The following is a 21,036-nucleotide window of genomic DNA, read 5'->3' as shown; positions in this document are numbered from 1 at the left end:
AGTTTTGTTTTTCCCCCCTCAAATGGATTAATGTGAGAGGATAGTAATAGAAAAAATATTTTATAAATAACCAATATGTTATTTGTCCCAATTGGAATGAAAATAAATCAATAATAATTTAACTTAGTCAAAAGTAATGTATTGGCCATTTAACCCATACTTACACGCAGGTCTAGGTATCCAAATTTGGAATAAGCATTAAGGGCCTATTCCTAAACTTTCAAATACACTAAATCATGCTGAATTAGTTCGTTTTAGATAAGAGCACATTAATACAAACTAATTCAGGTTAATTTCTTCAGGATCAATGTCAGTCATTATGACTTAATTTCCCAGGTATGGTTGTAAAGTAATGCTGATTCAACAAATCATATATGAAAATCTACCTCATTGTGTAATTCCCATGATTTACGTATAAACAATATTTTTGTAGGTTTTCAATTCTCTTCAAAGGACAATTTGAACCTATTTTAAGAACCTATCTAAAAAATATGAAAAGCCAGAAATAAGAGATAATGCCAAGTCAGAATATTTTTAAAATCTGATTTTGTCATTCAATTATAAAAATATAAGTAATCATAATTATTACTAAAATTCCTCTATATTTGTACATTATTTTACTAGAACTGTAAGCACAGGAAACCTGCTATATTAGACATAGACACGTATTTTACTAAGTCTAATTTTACTCTAAGGATGTAGATTAGAAGTTCCACTGATATTTACTCTTCACTGTTTAATATTTTTCCACTTTATAAAATACTCTTAATACCAATAAGCCCATAGAAATAATAAAAAATTTGTATTGCACGAGATCTCAAAAACAATTTCTACCTTATTCATGCAAGTCATCATGTTTATCTCATCAGAATAAAACATAAGCAGTCTAAATTAAGGTTACAGATAGAACAACCAAATAGATGTAAGTCAAGACACTAAAAACTACAAAAAATAATGATAGCAACAAAGCATTATCAGCATACTAGTTGCGATGCAAACTAAAATGGCTCACCTCTCATTCTTCAGTAAAATCAATATCCAAAAATAAGCTTTCTTATTTTAACAAAATTCATTTCTGTGAGTTAAAAATATAACAGCTTTATAGAACAATTTTGGCAAACAAAACAATGATAAAATTGTATTATAACTCAAAAAATAAAATAAATATTCATGAGCCCATGCTGATATAAATGAGTATAAAATAAATGAGAAGAGACAGGTCTTCCTTACGGAAAAATCCCAGTTAATAAATGTAGATGGAATGAAAGAAATACAAAATTACTATCAGGCAAAAACCACAATAATAACTGTTGCAGGCAAATGCCACCAAAACATGCTAAAATCAGTGGGTATATGTTTGAGGAATATATTCCCCAAGATATTTATCAAATACAAAGGGAAAAATGGTAACTCTACAGTGAAGAAACCCAGCAGACACCACCTCAACTAAGTGATCAAGGTTACTATTTCCTGTAATACAACACAACAACATCTTATATTCCCTGATAAGATGTACTGAAGACTTAACATCCCTGCCATGGAATTCTTGCCAAAAAATACATAATCTCAGTCCAATCATGAGACAATGTCAGACAAACCCAAAATGAGAGACAAACTACAAAATAACTGACCAATACTCTTCAAAAGTGTAAAGACCATGAAAGACAAAGGAAGACTGAGAACTAACGCAGATTAAAAGAGCCTAAGAAGACACAGCAAAAAAAAAAGCATTGTGGGTCAAGAGAATGAGAAAAGTCACAAAATGACAGAAAATATTTGCAAAACACATCTTATAAAGGACTGTTATCCAAAATATACAAAGAACTCTTAAAATTCAACAATAAGAAAATAACCTGATTTTAAAAATGGGCAAAAGACCTGAACAGACGCCTGGCCAAAGATATACAGATGGAAATAAGCAAATGAAAAGATGCTCAACATCTTATGTCAGTGAAATGCAAATGAGAACAAGATACCACTACACACCTATTAGAATGGCCAAAATCCAGAACACTGACACCACCAAATGCTAGTGAGAATGTGGAGCAACAGAATTCTCATTCATTGCTCATGAGAATGCAAAATGGTATGGCCACTTTGGAAGAAGGGTTGGCAGCTTCTTACAAAACTAAACATAAGCTTATCACATGCTCCAGCAATCATGATCCTTGGCATCTACCCAAAGGAGTTGAAAATCTATGTCCACCCAAAAACCTGCACATGAATTTTTATGACAGCTTTATTCATAATGGCCAAAACTTGGAGACAACCAAGATGTCCTTCAGTAGATGAATGAATAAATAAATAGTGATACATCCAGACAACAGAGTATTACTCAGCACTAAAAAGAAATGAGCTATCAAACCATGAAAAAACATGAAGGTACCTTAAATGCATACAACTAAGTGAAAGAAGCCAATCTGAAAAGGCTACATACTATATGATTCCAACTATATGATAGTCTGGAAAAAGCAAAACTATGGAGATAGTACAAAGATTAGTTGTTGCCAGTGGCTATAGAAAGAGAGAAATGAATAGGCAGAGCACAGAGAACTTTTTAGAGCAGTAACACTATTCTGGATGATACTGTAATGGTGGATACATATCATTACACATTTATCCAAACCCACAGAATGTACAATACCAAAAGTGAACCTTAACGTAAAAGATGGGCTTTGGATGATAATGATGTGTCAATGTAGGTTCAATTGTAACAAATGTACCACTCTGATGTGGGATATTAATAGTGTAGTAGCTATGTTTATTTGGAGTAGGTAGATATGGGAACTCTGTATTTTCCACTTTATTTTGTTGTGAATCTAAAACTGCTCTTAAAAATAAAGCTGTTTTTTTATTTTTTTAAAGATTTTATTTATTTATTTGACAGAGAGAGATAGCGAGAGAGGGAACACAAGCAGGGGGAGTGGGAGAGGGAGAAGCAAGCCTCCTGCAGAGCAGGGAGCCCGATGCGGGGCTCGATCCCAGGACCCTGGGACCATGACCTGAGCTGAAGGCAGACGCTTAACGACTGAGCCACCCAGGCGCCCCATAATAAAGCTGTTTTTTTTAAACTGCAGTGTGAGATCCTGGATTGTATCCCCTGGAACAGGGAAAGAACTTAGGGAGAAAACGTGTTAATTTGATAAATGTACTATGATTATGTAACTTGTTAACATTAAGGGAAGCTGGGTGAAAGATACATGTGAACTCTGTACTTTTTTGTAATAAAGTCTAAAGTCATTTCAAATTAAAAATTTTTAATTACAGCCGTAATTTCAACCAAAATAAATAAAACTCCCATTTCCTCAAAGGACCTTGCTCTCCATGCAGTGTATTACTATACCCTCCATTTGATAGTGGAGAAAAATGAGTACCCAAAGTCACTTAATTAGTAATACAGTTGGGATTTCAGCTTCAAAATCCAGGAACTCCACCACAATCCTACACTGCTTGTCAAAAAACAGTAATAACAGCAACAACAGCAGCAAAAATGATGAGGAGGATGATGATAATTATCATCATCCTCTTCATCCAGCAAAATTTATTAAAGATAGCAATTGCATGAGATCTGACCCACATCAAATTTCACTCCATAGCAGAGCATTGTAATAGGTAAGTGCCAGTGGGGTTTTTTTAATTTTATTATTGTTTTAATTTTATCTATTTTTTTAAATAACCCCTACACACAACATGGGGCTTGAACTCACAACCCCAAGATCAAGAGTCACACATGTTCTACCGAATGAGACAGCCAGATGCCCCGTCAGTGTTTTTTAATAATGGTTATGGGGAGAAATGCTAATTTGAGAGTCTAATGGCTGAGGGTAAAAAGTTACCTTCTGTTTTTCTCTATAATCTTCTCCTTCAAACTTGTACAAACTTTGTTCAGTGTCCATTCTAAAATTTCTCAGAGAAGACTCTCCCATTTTCTGCAAGCGTTCATTCATCTCTGCAGTCTACAGTTCAATGCATTGAAATTAGAAAATTATCACTGAATTACTTACAAAAATCTGTGGGCTCTCTATCTTTTTAAAAGTCAGGTTTGACATGAAATATCCAATCTGTTAATTTACAAGGTAAGAATGCAAGGCTAACATTAAATGAATATAAATTTAACTTGCTCCAAGTATTTTAAATATTTAAGTGGTTATTCAAGTATTCTCAATTAGGCTTTCTTTAAAATCTTTTATCCCTGAAGATGTAGCCATATCATAATTTCTGTCTACTTTTACTCATGTTTGAAATTATCTAAAATAATTTGTAAAAAAAAAAAGTAAATTCAACACAAAATGGCAATATTCTGAAATAGTTTATTATACTTTAGCAAATAATGCTTTAATATTTCATGAAATGTTCACAAAAGATTTTCAGTTAATGCAATGTAATCCAGTGTAAGAAAAAGGCTGCAAAAATGTAGTCCTGATATATGTGATTGAATGTGAAATTTATTTGGCTTTTAAGTAAATACCAACATTACTTTCAATAAACATAAGATATAAGGTCACTCAATTTTAAACTCTAGTTCTTAGTCTTTCTTACCAAAAATTAAACTAAAAAACCCTAAACTACCTCTGGATATAAATCTACAAATCCTTAGAGAGAACATGAGTCATTTGAAACATGCATTTGAAACAACACAAATCCAATTAAGCATGCTGAAGTACGTTGATTTTAAAGCAATTCATCATGAAAACAAATGTCATTTTAACTAACCTTCTTTTCCCCTCTTTCCAGAAGAGTTGTAATGTCTTCATCTGTCAGCTCACTTTCTTTAGAAGCAAAAACATGGGTGGCTCCATGACGTATCATTTGCAACATTTCCTCTTTAGCCAGCTTGTTAGACTGTTGGTCAATGAGTCTTCCTAATAATAAAAATAAAAGTTGTATATATTCAATTATATTCCATAGAAAGCACAGCATAATAGTTCTAATCAGGGCGCCTGGGTGGCTCAGTCGGTTAAGCGACTGCCTTCGGCTCAGGTCATGATCCTGGAGTCCCGGGATCGAGTCCCGCATCGGGCTCCCTGCTCAGTGGGGAGTCTGCTTCTCCCTCTGACCCTCCTCCCTCTCGTGCTCTCTGTCTCTCATTCTCTCTCTCGCAAATAAATAAATAAAATCTTTAAAAAAAAAAATAGTTCTAATCAGACACTACCACATTTAACTATAAGTAAAGCTTTAAAAGCACAGAAAATTAGTGAGCTTTCAAGTTATATTAATGAACACACCTACAAGTTTTTCTTCTACCATACCTTCTATTTCAATATGAGTTTCCTTCTGTAAAATTCAGTTAAAACTCAGAAGAACAGAAACATTTTTTCATTTTCAAAGCTCATTTTTCAGATCAAATTTCTTTCTATCAACAGGCACTCTCTAATACGTGTATAAAAATTTTTTAGGGGTGCCTGGGTGGCTCAGTCAGTTAAGTGTCTGCCTTCAGCTCAGGTCATCATCCCAGAGGAGTCCTGGGATAGAGCCCCATGTCCATCAGGCTCCCGCCTGCTTCTCCCTCTCCCTCTGCCCTTCCCCCCTCCCCCTGCTAGTGCGTGCGCACTCCCTCTCTCTCATAAATAAATAAAGTCTTAAATCTTTAAAAAAATTTTTAACTAGACATTTTAACTGCTAAATAATATCAGGTACTTGAGAAGACATGCCACTGGCATTCAACTATAAACTAGTGATGTTTAACTATCTATTCCATATATTGAATGCAAGGCTTTAAATTAAATGGATTTAAATTAGCATTTTTTTTAAAAAACTGACTTTTTTCCTGTAAGTTTGCAAATTTTAGTCAACTCTAAAAGTAATCTCCTTGGGGTACCTGGGTGGCTCAGTCAGTTAAGCATCCAACTCTTGATTTCAGATCAGATCATGATCTCAGGGTCCTGGAATCGAGACCCGCATCAGAGGGAGTCTGCTTGTCTCCCTCTCCCTCTGCCCCTCCCCCCACACGCTTGCTCTCGCTCTCTCTCTCTCTCTCTAAAATAAATAAATGAATCTTAAAAAAATAAAAATGTCCTCTAAAGAAAATTGCATGTGTTTTTGGAAAAAAAAAACACCTAATTAAGTTTACATGTATAAATACCTTGTTGTATAACAATTGAGTCAAGTCTCAGTTTTATCTCTGCTCTTTCTACAATCCTTTCTTCAACAGTATTATCAGTGATGAGACGGAACACACGTACTGGCTTCTTCTGACCAATACGATGTGCTCGATCCTAGAAGAAAGAATCCTAATATAAGATATTGGGTATTCTGGATAAAATATATAGACAGCCACCATATGCTATAAAATTCTAAATACAAAATTAGTTTCTGAGCTCTCTAGACCTGCCACATTTTAAAGGAGGATAATGAATATTAAGAATATATATGGGGCGCCTGGGTGGCTCAGTCAGTTAAGCGTCTGACTTCGGCTCCGGTCATGATCTCAGGGTCCTGGGATCAAGCCCCATGTTGGGCTTCCTGCTCCGCCCCCCGCTTGTGCACGTTCTCTTTCTCTCAAATAAATCTTTTTTAAATAAAGGAATATCTAGAGGTCCCTGTGACCAAAAAAATCTGCCAATATTATACTATACCAGTAATAGAAAACTTCCAGAAAGGCAACCACCAAAGCCCCTTTAAGATGAGGACTAGAGGGAGTTTTCTAAGCAACTTTAAGCCACTAAATGCAAACATCTTCCACAACAGCAAGTAGTTTCGTGAGGGGCAAAGTAGTTAGCAAGGGTTGCTATGGTGGCAAAAGTCTGCATAATCAAGCAGTTCTTTCTGCTTATGGAGGCAATTCAGGGATGTGTAATAAAAGGTAATAAAAATTAATGGCATATTAATATCCTTACTATAAGTGGTCTAGAATTAGTCCTATGGTTTACAGTTGGTAAAGGAGACAGGTGGCAAGTTCTGATAATACAAAAACAGCTAAGGGGAGTGTTTTTAAAACACAGAAGCTGCTAGAGCAAACAGGTGAAGGGAAGAGGGCAGTTGAGAAAAACAAATCAAAGAAACAAGATTCAAAACAGCCCTTGAACTAAATATAAAAACACTAGAGCTCAGTAACAATTTCAACAAAGCACACTGAATGAGAATGCAACACCTCTATACAAATTTAAAATTTCAAACTCAAATCAGTAAATCATGAAAGCTCAGCTAAGCTCTAACAATTTTAATGAAATGAAATGTTATCAACAGGTTTTCCAGTTTAGTAACCCTGTAACTTACTGGGGCTTACTCCTACTGAGTCATATCAAACGGCTAGCTCAGTACCATGCTAAAGTAATGATAAAAAAGCATTTCGATTTAAAAATGTCCTGGGGCACCTGGGTGGTTCAGTCAGCTAAGTGTCCAACCCTTGATGTCTGCTCAGGTCACGATCTCATGGGTCATGAGACTGAGCCCTGCGTCAGGCTGCTTGACGATTCTCTCCCTCTGCCCCTCCCCGGACTCGTGCATGTGCACACGTGGGCCTGCTCTCTCTCTAAAAATACAAATAAATCTTCAAAAAAATTAAAAAATTAAAATGTCAGGGCGCCTGGGTGGCTCAGTCGTTAAGCGTCTGCCTTCGGCTCAGGTCATGATCCCAGGGTCCTGGGATCGAGCCCCGCATCGGGCTCCCTGCTCAGCAGGAAGCCTGCTTCTCCCTCTCCCACTCCCCCTCTGCTTGGGTTCCCTTTCTCGCTATATCTCCCTGTCAAATAAATAAATAAAATCTTAAAAAAAAAATTAAAATGTCCTGATAGTCAATATGTTTTAATTCTGTTATTAAAAAAAGGAAGGTGGTGCGTTCACTCCCGGGTTTCAGCACCAAAAAATATAAATATAAATATATAAAATTTTTAAAAAGGACTTCTAAGCTATGCCTCATTGATGTATGACTTTAATTGCTTCCAAAGATAGTAAATTATCCCATAATTTATTGGGATTTTGAGTGCATAGCTATTTTGCATCTTTGTACTTCTGAAATTACTTTTATCTCAAAATGTGAGTCACACTGACAGAAGTTGTAGCTCTAATTCACTAAATGACAGCATGATGACAAATAAAAGAAATAGCTCCTTGAAATTTTTTTTTAAAAAAGGGTAGGATATTTTCCAATGGTGTCCTTAGGTATCAAATGTTTTCCTGGAATATATTCCTTTGTTACCTTTTTACCTCCTCATCCCAAATGTTTTATTACAAAAGTTGAAATCATACCTCTCCCAATTTTAGTGCTAAGGATTTTAACGTATTTAGTTATCCAGAAGAATTAATAACAACACATTAACTTTTTAACCCTTTTCATTAAGACATATGTACATGTCCTTTTCAATATTCAGGAGTGGGGAAAAAACAGTTCGGTTTCATGATAAATGCCAAAATAGACACATAAATGCTGTAGTTGGATTTGGGGTGTGTGTGTTTGTTTCCTTTTTTTTTGTAATTAGCACAGTATCTTTGTTTTCCAAGATAATCTATTTTAACATCTAGAAAACCTCCCAAAAATTGTGGTTGCCCTTTTATAAGTTACACCTGTGCTGCATAAATAACAATAGTATTCCTAGTTAAAATAAATTTCTGACATCATTAAAGATTACTAACCATAGCTTGTAGATCAACCTGCGGATTCCAGTCTGAATCATATAGTATAACCACGTCAGCACTTGCCAAGTTAATTCCAAGACCTCCAGCTCTGGTACTCAGCATAAAGATGAATTTGCTACTATTAGGAACATTAAAGGCCTCTATTGCTTCCTTTTTTTAATTGACACAGGAGATGGAAGAAAAACAAAAATAAAATTATATTAACAGAGTCCTTAAGAAATATTTTTAACATGCATATTCAAAAGCCCACTTTATGATATTCTTCCATCTCAGAAATACTTAAGCATATATCTATATACTGTACTGTGTGAATTGCTGTAGAAAGTATATTACATAAAGTTCCTAATATTTAGAAGCTTACATCAATAGAGACACACTCAGAACAATCGTATAAACAAATTTAACTAGGCAAGCAATAAATCATTTAAATTATTTAAAGCAACAACAGTGAAAATATTTTGAGTGAGAGCTGAAAAATATCTAGGAGGTAAAATGTCAGCTATCTCAACTTCATTCGCATTATTTTACATAGGATTAACAAAGACAGTATAGTTTGGAAGACCAACGAGAAAGAAAAAGGTTCAGAAATGTGAATGAGAGAACTGGATAAAGGGGAGATTAAGTAGATTTATTTCCATATGGTGACAAGGGGCAAACAGGGAAGTAATGAAGAAATTCAGTAAGGTAATCCAGGGATATTTAGTGAAGTCTTAAAATTAATGGGATGTTAATATCCCTACTATATAAAGATCTCATACAAATTAATTAGAAACACTAAGACCCCAGTAGAAAAATAAGCAAAAAAAAGGAAAAAAAGAACAGACAATTCACAGAAGAACAAATATGAATGGCTAATAAATACAAAAATAATGTTCAATCTTACTAGTAATCAAATAAATGCAAATTAAAACATAATACCATTTTTTGAAGATTAAAAAAATAATACTCAAAGTTGACGAGGGGGCGGTGAGACGGGCACTCTCATACATTGCTGCAGGGAATGGAAATTGGTACAACCTTTCTGGAAAGCAATTTGGCAATATGCATCAAGTCTTAAAAATGTTCATACCCTTTGACCCAGTAATTCCACTTCTAGGAATTTATCCTAAGGAAATAATCAGAAATGTGCACAAAGATTTATGTATAAGGACTTTCACTTTAGCATTATTTATAATAGTGAAAACTTGGAAACAACCTAAATGATCAACAATTGGGAGATAAATTATTTATAGTACATCCACTGGATGTAATATTATACTTAAATTATTTTTACAATGAAGTTTATTACTGATATAGGAAAGTACAACATAATACTGAGTAAAAATATTACCAAACTTCATATATAATATATAGTATAGTATCAATTATTTATATAAATTATATATACAAAAATTGGCCAGAAATACTTTTATTTTGCAAATTTCCTTCAGCAGTCATATATTACTTTGATAATCAGAAAATACAGGAAGTCATATTTTTAATGAATGGAATGGCATGGTCAAAAGTTGCAGCAGAGAAGGTGACACTCGCTGCCGCAGTCCATATAGCACGTAGAGGGGGCAGTATAGAAAGCAGCACGGTGTAGTGAGAGGCAATTTGGTGTAGAGGAAAGAGCAAAAACCTGGTGTGAATCATTACCATTTACTACATATGTGTTTCTAAGCAAGCATTTAACCTCTCTGAGACAGTTTCAAGTAGAGAAAATGATACCAGTAAATTATACTTTACTGGGCTGCTGGGAGAATTCAGCTGGAACTATACATTGCCTAGCTTAGAGTCGTTGCTTGACAAATGTTAGATCCTTTCCCTATAAAAGTGAGGAGGCCAATTAAGTAAAGGTTATAGGAACTGAGTCAGAGGGTGACCAGAGACTTCGCTAGCTGAATTTAGCGGTAGCAATGAAGAAAGGGCAAATCTGAGAACTACTGAAAAAGAATTGCTTATTAACAGCTGGCAAATAATTAGAGTAAGGAATCAAATGTGGCTTCCCCTCCTTACTAGGAAAATAGATGAAACGATTAGGTGGACAACAGTATAATGGGAAAGTGGGGCATTTCCAAAAAAAAAAAAAAAAAAAAAAGAAAAGAACAGCTCTGACTTTGCTGTACCTAAATTCAACATATGCAATTCAAAGCCTCTGAAGGGAGAAATTATTTGAAATTTTAAGAAACCAGAATAATTTGGGTATAATTAGGTAAAGTCCACATTGTTCGTAAACAGGGAGATCAGTCAGAAATGCAAATTGGCTATTTGAGGTCAGAAAGCACCTACTTTTCTGCCTTAGTATCATCTTCACTCCAGGAAAAAGGGTCATTTTGAATAGCACTATATGGCTTGTACTTAATGTGGATTTGAAAGAAACCCATTCTGAGGAATAAATCAGCAAAAGCCCAATAAAGCTTCAAGTTACCATTTCAAAAAAAGTAAACTACTATAGAGCAGGGACCAGTGTAAACTTTGAAACACGCCCATTATTTGTGAATGTTACCAAAAATGTTTCCCCACAATGGGTAGCAGGTAAACCCTTAATATAAAAAGGGCCTGTGTGCCTGCTATGGACCCTATCCTATGCTACAGCCAAGCTTCAAGAAGGAAGCACACAAGAGACAGAGTGCTCACTGAAGCTACAGAAGGAGAGGGACATGGACTAAGAGTCCTTGTGGCCTGAGATGGGGCCCTAAAGCTGAGAGGTAAAAGGCCTGTGTGCAATTTCATGACATGTAGTATATCCTGCACTACAGTTTTAAAAACTGCATTCATATCTATTATACCCAATGATCCTCATAAAATTGTCAGAAAAAAAGAAGCCTAGGTATTAATATTACCCTGATAATAGTTAAAGATACTGAGGCTCAGAGAATTAAACAGCTTGCATACGCTACAAAGTGGTGGAGCTGGTGCTGAAATTTAGGTCTTCTGAAACCAAGTTCAATGCATTTTCCACTATACCATGAAATCACAATCTTTGCCCAGAGCTTGAGGATAGACTTAAAAGAGAGACCAAAGACAGAGCCTTGAAGGACCACAGAAAAGTGAAGATAAATTAGCAAAGCCCTCCCCCCAAAAAAGTATTTAAAGGGTTTAAAATACATTAGACCCATGACATTCATGAGGGATAATCTAAAGATCTGTAAGAATTCCTAAATTTGAGAAAGACACTGGCTGCTAGGTAGGTTTCCTCACTAGCTCAGTAACTCATTCCTATACACCAGCCTTATGGTATTCCAAGATCCAAATGCATGATAAGCACCTAGACCTATGTTGTCCAATTTCAGTTTTACAAAAATCTAACACTGAGATTATTTTCTTTACAAATTACTGTTTCATGAGTCTTTAGGATTACTCATAAACTGGAAAAATCTCAACTGTTAAACTCCACAAATGGCGAGGGTCTACTGCAGGAAGCAAATCAAGAAAAGAAAATGGCAGAATCAGAGATTAAAGAGTAGGATGAGAAACAGTAATTAGAAGGTCAGAGCAGTGGTTAGAGGAGGTAAGGGTGTAATGGTGTAGTATCCTTTAGATAAGTGAGGATGTCTTTGAAGACCTTGAAAAGGATGCTTTGTAAAGAGTCAGTATAATGCAAGCCAAATTGAAGATCTCAGAGAGACAGAGAGGTGTTAGTGAAAATTCAACACACCTAGCTATTTAAAAAAAGGCCAAAGTTCAAAACTACCTAATGATGAAAAACATGGCTTAATTGAACTCTGATTTTTAAAGTTTTGTTTTACTTTCTTTTCCTCACCTCTCTTTCTTCGTGTGGGGTTTGTCCATCCAGTCGACAATACTCATAACCACGCCACATACAATAATCCTCCAAAATGTCCAGCAAGCGAGTCATCTGGCTAAAAATGAGAACCCTTGAACCTAAAACATTTCCCCCAAAAAAAGCAAGTTATTCAACTTGTGTAAAACTAATTTGAAAGTTACAAAAATATAAGTAAACATCACATGTAACATAAATATATAGTGGAACACTTCATGAAACACACACACACATACACCTTCGAGGAATGCTATACAGAATTATGCATTGCTGAGTTATGCATGTTTAAGGATTTCAAAACCCTCCACACATATTGAGATGATTTAAATTCTGCCTTTTCTCTGTCCTGAGAATGAGTGATCGGTCCACACAACCTTTCACTAGACTACTGCAATAGTCTCCCAACTAGTCTCCTGTTTCTCATCTCTCATCCTCAGTAGAACCCCCGTACTGCTTCAAAGGTTCTCCTCCAAACATACAAGTCTGATCATGTCAGCTGACACAGCAAAATCTTCTATGACACACCTCCCTCCCTGCCTTCCAAATAGTCCAAACTTCTTTAGCATGTTTAAAAGGACTTTCATAATCTGGCCCCATCCATCTTTTCAGATTCCTCAACTGCCACTCTACCCCAAATACTGTAAGCTCTGCATTCCCTTTTTTTCACACTTCAGTTTCATTGCCCTGTAAAATGCTTCCCCCTCCTTTTTCCCATGATTTACTTCTAGACATTCTCCAGGGCTCACTTCAAATGTCGCCTTTGTGAAGATTTCCCCAACTGTTTCTCAACATGTGGCACTTATCACAATGAATTGCAACTGTTCCTCCTCACTACATTGTTTGTCCAAGGCAAAGACTGTTGTCTTATGCATCTTTGTAATACCCAGCCCATAGGACAATTCCTGGCAGATAATAAGTACTCAACAATGTTTGCTGAATGAGTGAATGAATAAATGATGGGTAAATATGCAAAATGTTATTCATACACAAGTCACTAATATAAAGTCATTTCATGTTAATGTATAGATTTGTAACTCACCCTGTTCTTTGAGTTTGGCCAACAGTTTATCAAGAACTACCATTTTACCACTGTTGCTGACAATGTGCTCATCAGTGGTATAAGGTGGACCAGGTTCAGCACCATCAAACAAGTAAGGATGATTACAACACTTTCGAAGCTGCATCAGAATGTTTAAGAGTCGCATCTTGTCCATCTTGCCAGCAGAGTTTAACACATCAATATCTTTCATCAGGATTTTTGTATACCTAAAATTTTTAACTATAATTAATCATTTATTATATGTAATTGATAAATCACTAAATTCTACTCCTGAAACCAGTATTACACTATATATTAATCAATTAGAATTTAAATAAAAATTTGAAAAGAAAAAAAAGTAAAAAAATATTCAGTTTTGGCGAATATGTGGTGAAATAGGAAGATCTTATAAACTGACATGGATAAGTTAGTACACTCTTTCTAAAGGGCAAGATAGGTAATAAGTTTTAAAATGTGAATATTCTACATCTACAATTTCGTCCTTTGTAGATAGCCACATAAGTGGAATAGTGTTCATCACAACACTGTTTGTAATAATAAAAAGTTAAAGCATTCTAAAAAAAAATGTTCAGGGGTGCGTGGGTGGCTCAGTCGTTAAGCGTCTGCCTTCGGCTCAGGTCATGATCCCAGGGTCTGGGATCCAGGCCCATACTGGGCTCCTGCTCAGCGGGAAGCCTGCTTCTCCCTTTCCCACTCCCTCTGCTTGTGTTCCCTCTCTCGCTGTGTCTCTCTCTGTCAAATAAATTTTTTTTTAAAGTTAAAAATAAATAAATAAATAAAAAGTTCAATGTCATCAAGCAACATCCCTTTACTGATCAGCATAGAGTCCTATTTAAAGATAAACAAATTCGATTTTGAGACTAAATCTGATCAGCAAAACCAAGAAACTTTTGAACATTTTAACTTGTATGTTGCCTACAAACCTGTTTCCTCCTGCTTTATCCATTGCTACAAATTGCTATCAACTGATAACTATTCAGATAACCATATCTGATAAATTAATTATTCAATAACTACAATATTTGCTGAAAGTTGGCATCCAACTTTTTCTTGTTTGAACTAAAAACAATCACAATTTCTTTTTTTTTTAAGATTTTATTTATTTGACAGAGAGAGAGAGCAAGAGAGGAAACACAAGGAGGGGAGGGGGAGAGGGAGAAGCAGGCCTACCGAGGAGCAGGGAGCCCAACGCAAGGCTCGATCCCAGGACCCTGGGATCATGACCTGAGCCGAAGGCAGATGCTTAATGATTGGTATTCTTTTTCCATCAGTGAAAATAGTAATAACCATAATAATAAGTAATAATAACATGGATGAGAATAGCAATTATAGATATTATAAAAATAGAAGCTGAATTGGTTTGATAAATACAGGCAAAGCAGGAAATTGACAAGAGAAGTCACAAGGAATCATAAATTAGAAATGCTTATGTAATAATGCTGCTAAAAGAAGCAAAATGTTATGGGGCACCTGGTTGACTCAGTTGGTTAGGTGTCTGACTCTTGATCTCAGCTCAGGTCTTGATCTCGGGGTCATGGGTTCAATTTGTAATAATAAAAAGTTAAAGCCAGGTGCCCCAACAATCAAATTTCTTATACCTAATCTTCTTAAGGCATTTTTTTCTGATCCATAAACATTTTTCACTATCTTTTGTTGACCTTTACCCAGGTGAAAATAGACCTATGTATCCACCTGAACAGTAATTAATACTTAATTATAATAATAGCCAAATTTTATTGAGTGAAAGTGCCAGGTATCATGTGAAGGGCTTTATATAAATCATCTTGTTAAATCTTCACAACTCTGAGGTATGTACTAGAATCAACCCCACTTTACGAATGGAAATTCAGGCAGCTAAGAGAGGTTAAACAACCTACTCAGGGCCACAAAAAGGGACAAAGTCAGAGTTTGATCTTATGTCTGAATCTAGAGAAATATACTCTTCACCACCACCCTATACTGGTTTCAGTAGTACAGAAATCATTACAAATAAAATTAGATCACTTATAACATATATTAGCAACATTTTGCTTCTCTTTTTTTAAGTAGGCTCCATGCCCAACACAGGGCTTGAACTCATGACCCCAAGATCAAGACCTGAGCTGAGATCAAGAGTCAGACACCTAACCAACTGAGTCGACCAGGTGCCCCATAACATTTTGCTTCTTTTAGCAGCATTATTACATAAGCATGTCTAATTTATGATTCCTTGTGACTTCTCTTGTCAATTTCCTGCTTTGCCTATATTTATCAAACCAATTCAGCTTCTATTTTTATAATATCTATAATTGCTATTCTCATCCATCTTATTATTACTTATTATTATGGTTATTACTATTTTCACTGATGGAAAAAGAATACCAAACAAATGTGCAAGTGACAGTAGTCTCTTTAACCCTGACACTGACTCATCAGCTAAGTATTATTATCCCCATTTTATAGAAGGGAAACTGAGGTTATATGATTTACCCAAGCTAAATAGCTACTAAGGGACAAAGCATGGGATTCAAATACAGTTCTATAATTAATGAGTTCATGTGATATAATGAGCACTGGGTATTACATAAGACTGATGAATCACTGACCTCTACCTCTGAAACCAGTAATATATTATACGTTAATTAGTTGAATTTAGATTTTAAAAAATATTTTAAAAAAATACAGGTCTATAAAATCAAGGCCCATGCTCTCTCCCAAAGGCTATCAGCACTACGCTCTAACCAACTGAGCTAACCGGCCAGCTCATGCTCTCTCCCAAAGGCTAAATAAAATATTCACCAATTTTCTATTAAAATATTTGAACTACTTAACTTGCCCTTTAAACATAAAACGTAAATTTTGATCTAAAGGCACAACTGAAAAAAAATAAGGGCATAATTGAACCACTACAAAGCTAAATTTTAATAAATCCTTACACATAAATAAATGCCAATGGAAATAAAATAGCTCACCATTCTCGTTGCATTTTACTCAGTCCCAAGTAAATCTTTATTTCCTTTTTAGGAGGCAGGCTCTTCTCTACATCAGTTTTTATACGACGTAACAAAAATGGTTTTAAAACCTAAAAAGTGATAGTTTTTATAAGTTTATAAGATATTTAATATTATAAACCATATATTTCATTGACAACACCCTAATGTGAAATTTACTTCCCAAAGCATAACCTGAAAAACACTACCAATGCCAGTTGCCAATTTTCTCAATAGAAAAGAACCAATGGCCCATTAAAAAATCAGAACAGGGGACCTAAATTAGATATTCATAATTTGATAGCACAAAATACATTAAAAAGACAAGATTATTGACTATTGAGTAAGCATGAATGAATCTTTTTTAAAAAAATAAAAAGCTGCTGTCATACAACATTTGTTTTTTTATTCTGTATAGGAATAATTTTGATGGCAACAGACGTTTTTCCAAAAAAGACCTACAGATGACCAACGGACACACTAAGAAAAGATGCTCATCATCACTCATCATCAAGGAAATGCAAATCAAAACTGCAATGAGGTTATCACCTTATATCTGTCAGAATGGCTAGTATCAAAAAAATAAGAAATATCAAGAGCTGGCAAGGATGTGGAGAAAAAGGAACCTTCATACATACTGTTTGAGGGTATATAAATTGGTACAGCCGCTGTGGAAAACAGTATGGAGGTTCGTCAAAAAAACAAAAATAGAAATGCCATATGATCCAATAACTCCACTACTGGGTATTTACCCACAGAAAATGAAAACACTAATTTGAAAAGCTATATGTACCCCTATGTTTATTGCAGCATTATTTACAATAACCAAGATACAGAAGCAACACCTAAGTGTCCACCGATAGATGAATAGATGAAGATGTGGTCTACATATATGTGTGTCTGTATACATATATGAATACATACACATGCATGTATGTATGTAAATATAATATACACACACACACACGATGGAATGTTACTCAGGCATAAAAAGGGATGAGATCCTGCCATTTGTGACAACATGAATGGACCTAGAAGGTATTACACTAAGTGAAACAACAAGATTTTTTAACCTTAGAGGAAATCTGAAGTCAGAGTATGAATCAGAGAGTCTCTACAAGTGAGATAAAAATGCAGGCCATTTCAAAATAGTTAAATATATGAATGAAGAGAAAATAGTTCAATGTTAAGGAAGATATGGATGAATAGAGAAAAAAGATGAAATAATCAGTATATACCTGCCAGACAGATTCCATCACAGGAAAGTAATGTGCTACCATCATCTATAGAGTACGTGCAATGTGCCAGACAGTGCACCATGAACTTTACAACCCAGAGTACTAAATCCTTACAATAAATCTTTAAGGGAAATGTGATTATTTTAATTTTCTTTTTTAAAAAAGGTTTTATTTTATTTTTTTATTTATGTATGTATGTATGTATGTATGTATGTATGTATTTTAGGGGCGCCTGGGTGGCTCAGTTGTTAAGCGTCTGCCTTCGGCTCAGGTCATGATCCCAGGGTCCTGGGATCAAGCCCCGCATCGGGCTCCCTGCTCAGCGGGAAGCCTGCTTCTCCTTCTCCCACTCCCACTGCTTGTGTTCCTGCTCTCGCTCGCTCTCTCTCTGTGTCAAATAAATAAATAAAATCTTTAAAAAAAATGTTTAAAAAAATTTAAAAAAAATAAATAAAAATATTTATTTATTTTAGAGAGAGAAAGAGAGAGCTCGAGCAGGGGGAGGGGCAGAGGGAGAGGAAGAGGCAGAGAATCTCAAGCAGACTCTGCGCTCAGTATGGAGTCCAACATGGGGCTCAATCTCACAACCCTGAGATCATGACCTGAGCTAAAACCAAGAACCAGACACCCAACCGACTGAGCCACCCGGGTGCCTTTCAATTGTATTAACTCAACCAAAGTCATTCTGCTAGTAAGTGGTAGAAGCCAAATTCAAACCCAGATCAAGCTGATTCTAAAATCAGCTCAGTCCCTGATTAGCTGTTGTGAGAGCCTGGACAAGTTCCTTAACTTTTCTGAGCCTGTTTCCTCATCCATTCATCAAAAAGTTATAGTATATGTATATGACAAGCATTTTAAAATGAGAATAATGATACCTATTTCCAAAGCTGCCGTGAAAATTTATGATAGTACTTGTGTAGAGCTTAATCACAGTAGACATTAGTAAATAGAAGCTTTTACTATTAGAGATCTATGGGGGGTAAGGAAAAGAAAAGAGTGAAAGACAACTTCTGATCTCTGGTTTGAGCCTCTTAAAATTGTCTGAGAGATTCTTTAAGAGTTTAAACTGCCTGTGAGACATTTAGACAGAAAGACTCAGAAGACAGTGGGATATGCAGAAACTAGGCATGAAATAATGGAAAGATAAATTTGGGAGTTATAAGTAGATAGGTGGTAGCTATAACCATGGGAGTGGATCCCCAGGGAGAGCACATAAAAAAGAAAGTCAAAGACAAAGCCCTACAAAACACTAAACTTTCAGGGACAGACTGAGAAAGAAAACCCATAAAGGGGACTGATAGGAGTGGCCAAAAAGGTAAGAGAAAATCCAAGAGACAATCCATTCTGTACCCCAGAAACCAGGTAGGAAAGGGTTTCATGCAGGAGTGGTTAGAAGTGCTAAGCAGTACAGAGAAGCCAAAATACTAAGCAAAAAGTATACCCTGAATTCAGCAACTGGAAAATGACTGAAGACCTTCCAAGATAAGTTTCAGTTGCGTAGAACGGATAGAAGCCAGTGGTCAATGAGTCAAGAGTAAACAGGAGATTAGTTAGTGGAGATGGAGAAAATAAACCACTTTTTCAAGAAGCTTAGCTATCAAGAGAAGAGACCAGAATCACAGCTAGAGACACACAATGATAAGAGAGTACTATTTTGTATATGCGTGAGGGTGGGTGCATATGGGTGTGGGTTTGGATTTTAATAAGGGAGATACTTGAGCATGTTTACATGTTAGGACAAAGAGTCAATATAGAGTGAGAGCTAGAAAAATCAGTCAATAGGGGAGAGGTCCCATAAGGAAACAGGAAGAGATGAGATCCAGGGTTCATGTCCAAAGTCTTAGCCAATGACCAAAGAAAACACCTCTCCCTTCAGAAAGAAGATAACACAGACGCAGATATCCTTGGAAGCTGGATATCTTTAAAGGAGTTCCTACCTAATAACTTCTCTTTTCTCTTTGAGAAAATAATGATGCTACTTACGGAGAAAGGAAGGGGGCAGAGAGTATCTGGGATAGAAGTCTCGGGGAGACTGAGGAAGGCCTGAAGCAGCTGTTATTGGAAATGGGAAAGAATGCTATAGAAGGCCATGTTGAAGGATTGCTGACATCATCAAACCCCAGCTTACGTTATAGAACATGAAACTGGAGTTGCTCCAATCTGTACAATTGTATAACCTTCTTTGTCAGTGTTGAACAGCTCCAGTACAGAACAAGGCACTCTGCTAGTAAGTGGGAGAAGCAGAATTCAAACCCAGAAGACAGAGACAGTTACAGTAGTCCAGCATCGGGCTTCCAGGGCAGAAATGGCAGATAGACAAGAAAAGAAAGAAAGTTTGGGAGTATTGGCAAAAGGGTGGTTCAAGTGATAGAAAATGGGCTCATTGTTTGGTAGAGAAAAAAGTAACAACAGGGGCACCTGACTGGCTCAGTCAGTGGAGCCTGCAACTCTTGATCTTGGGGTTGTGAGTTTGAGCCCCATGTTGGGTGTAGAGATTACTTAAAAATAAGGTCTTTTTTAAAAAAAGAGAGAGAGAAAAGTAACAACAGAAATGAGGTGATGGATGAGAAAAAGCAGGGGTCCAAGGACTGGAGGTCTCTGTAAGGTAACAGAATAAGTACAGAAGGAGTAACATGAATGAAAGAGCTAAAAAAGGATATAAGAAGTTGTTATCAAAGAATGGAAAACTGGTATTTAATGAATGTGAGGGAGTCACCTGGAGATGAGTGGATGACAGAGAAAAGAATGAGTGGAAGGTGGACCTGCAAGATAACTTCACCTTAAAGGAAGAGTTCTGTACATGATGGTGGAGAACTAGTGGCTTACAAGTGGCACTGGGGAACTAGAAAAATACTGATGCCATCTTAAGGACCTATGGGGAATGCGAGTATGAACAGCCTCTACTGGAGAGGACCACATTATCCATGCGGGAGAGCTGAAGCAAAAAAGCTATTCCCTAGACAGGCTGAAAATAGAGTAGAGTTCATTTCCCAAAGAGGCTGTCAGAAAGACTGGAAGGGAGAAGCAGTGAGACTGAGCCAGGAGGTAAACCCACAAGTTCAAACAGATTCTATGGCAATTTGTTTTCTGGGTTGGTATATATATTTAATTACTAAATTTGCTTGTCTATTACTTACTGCGTGAAGTCTTTCCACAAGTTTTTGATCACCAAGACAATTTTTAGTGTCAAACCAAGAGTCAAAGTCCTGTGGAGGGGTGAAAATTTTGCAGTAAGCACACAGGGGGTTGGTTTGGTTTTTTTTAAATAAACTCAATATTGTATAAATTCTCATACAATGACACAACAGTAGTTCATTTTAAAACCACTTTCAAAAATACGTTCACTGTGATGGTCAATATTATTTACTTCTCAAAAATAGCTAAAATACTGGAGGAGTTAAAATTTGAACTCCACCAGCACTGTTTCTT

At 35.9% G+C, this 21,036-nt stretch overlaps 1 protein-coding gene across 6 annotated transcripts in view; it reads right to left on the bottom strand.

The window, feature by feature from the left end:
* The window catches only part of SMARCA1 (SNF2 related chromatin remodeling ATPase 1), a 69,287-nt gene that overhangs the window by 29,635 nt on the left and 18,616 nt on the right, over positions 1–21,036 (bottom strand). For 4 of the 6 annotated variants that reach the window (XM_078065360.1, XM_078065359.1, XM_078065361.1 and 1 more), the window contains exons 9-17: positions 20,745–20,813; positions 16,352–16,461; positions 13,380–13,606; positions 12,320–12,441; positions 9,644–9,679; positions 8,572–8,724; positions 6,083–6,215; positions 4,714–4,862; positions 3,837–3,956 (exon numbers count right to left, since the gene is read on the bottom strand). In XM_078065360.1, coding sequence (XP_077921486.1) covers positions 3,837–3,956; positions 4,714–4,862; positions 6,083–6,215; positions 8,572–8,724; positions 9,644–9,679; positions 12,320–12,441; positions 13,380–13,606; positions 16,352–16,461; positions 20,745–20,813 — 1,119 coding nt within the window. The remainder of the gene's footprint in view (positions 1–3,836; positions 3,957–4,713; positions 4,863–6,082; positions 6,216–8,571; positions 8,725–9,643; positions 9,680–12,319; positions 12,442–13,379; positions 13,607–16,351; positions 16,462–20,744; positions 20,814–21,036) is intronic. The other 2 variants (XM_078065362.1, XM_078065358.1) reach the window with 1 other exon arrangement.

Source organism: Halichoerus grypus, chromosome X (genome assembly GCF_964656455.1).
Source record: "Halichoerus grypus chromosome X, mHalGry1.hap1.1, whole genome shotgun sequence".
Classification (NCBI taxonomy): Eukaryota; Metazoa; Chordata; class Mammalia; order Carnivora; family Phocidae; genus Halichoerus; species Halichoerus grypus.
This window is presented reverse-complemented; position numbering and strand designations above follow the sequence as displayed.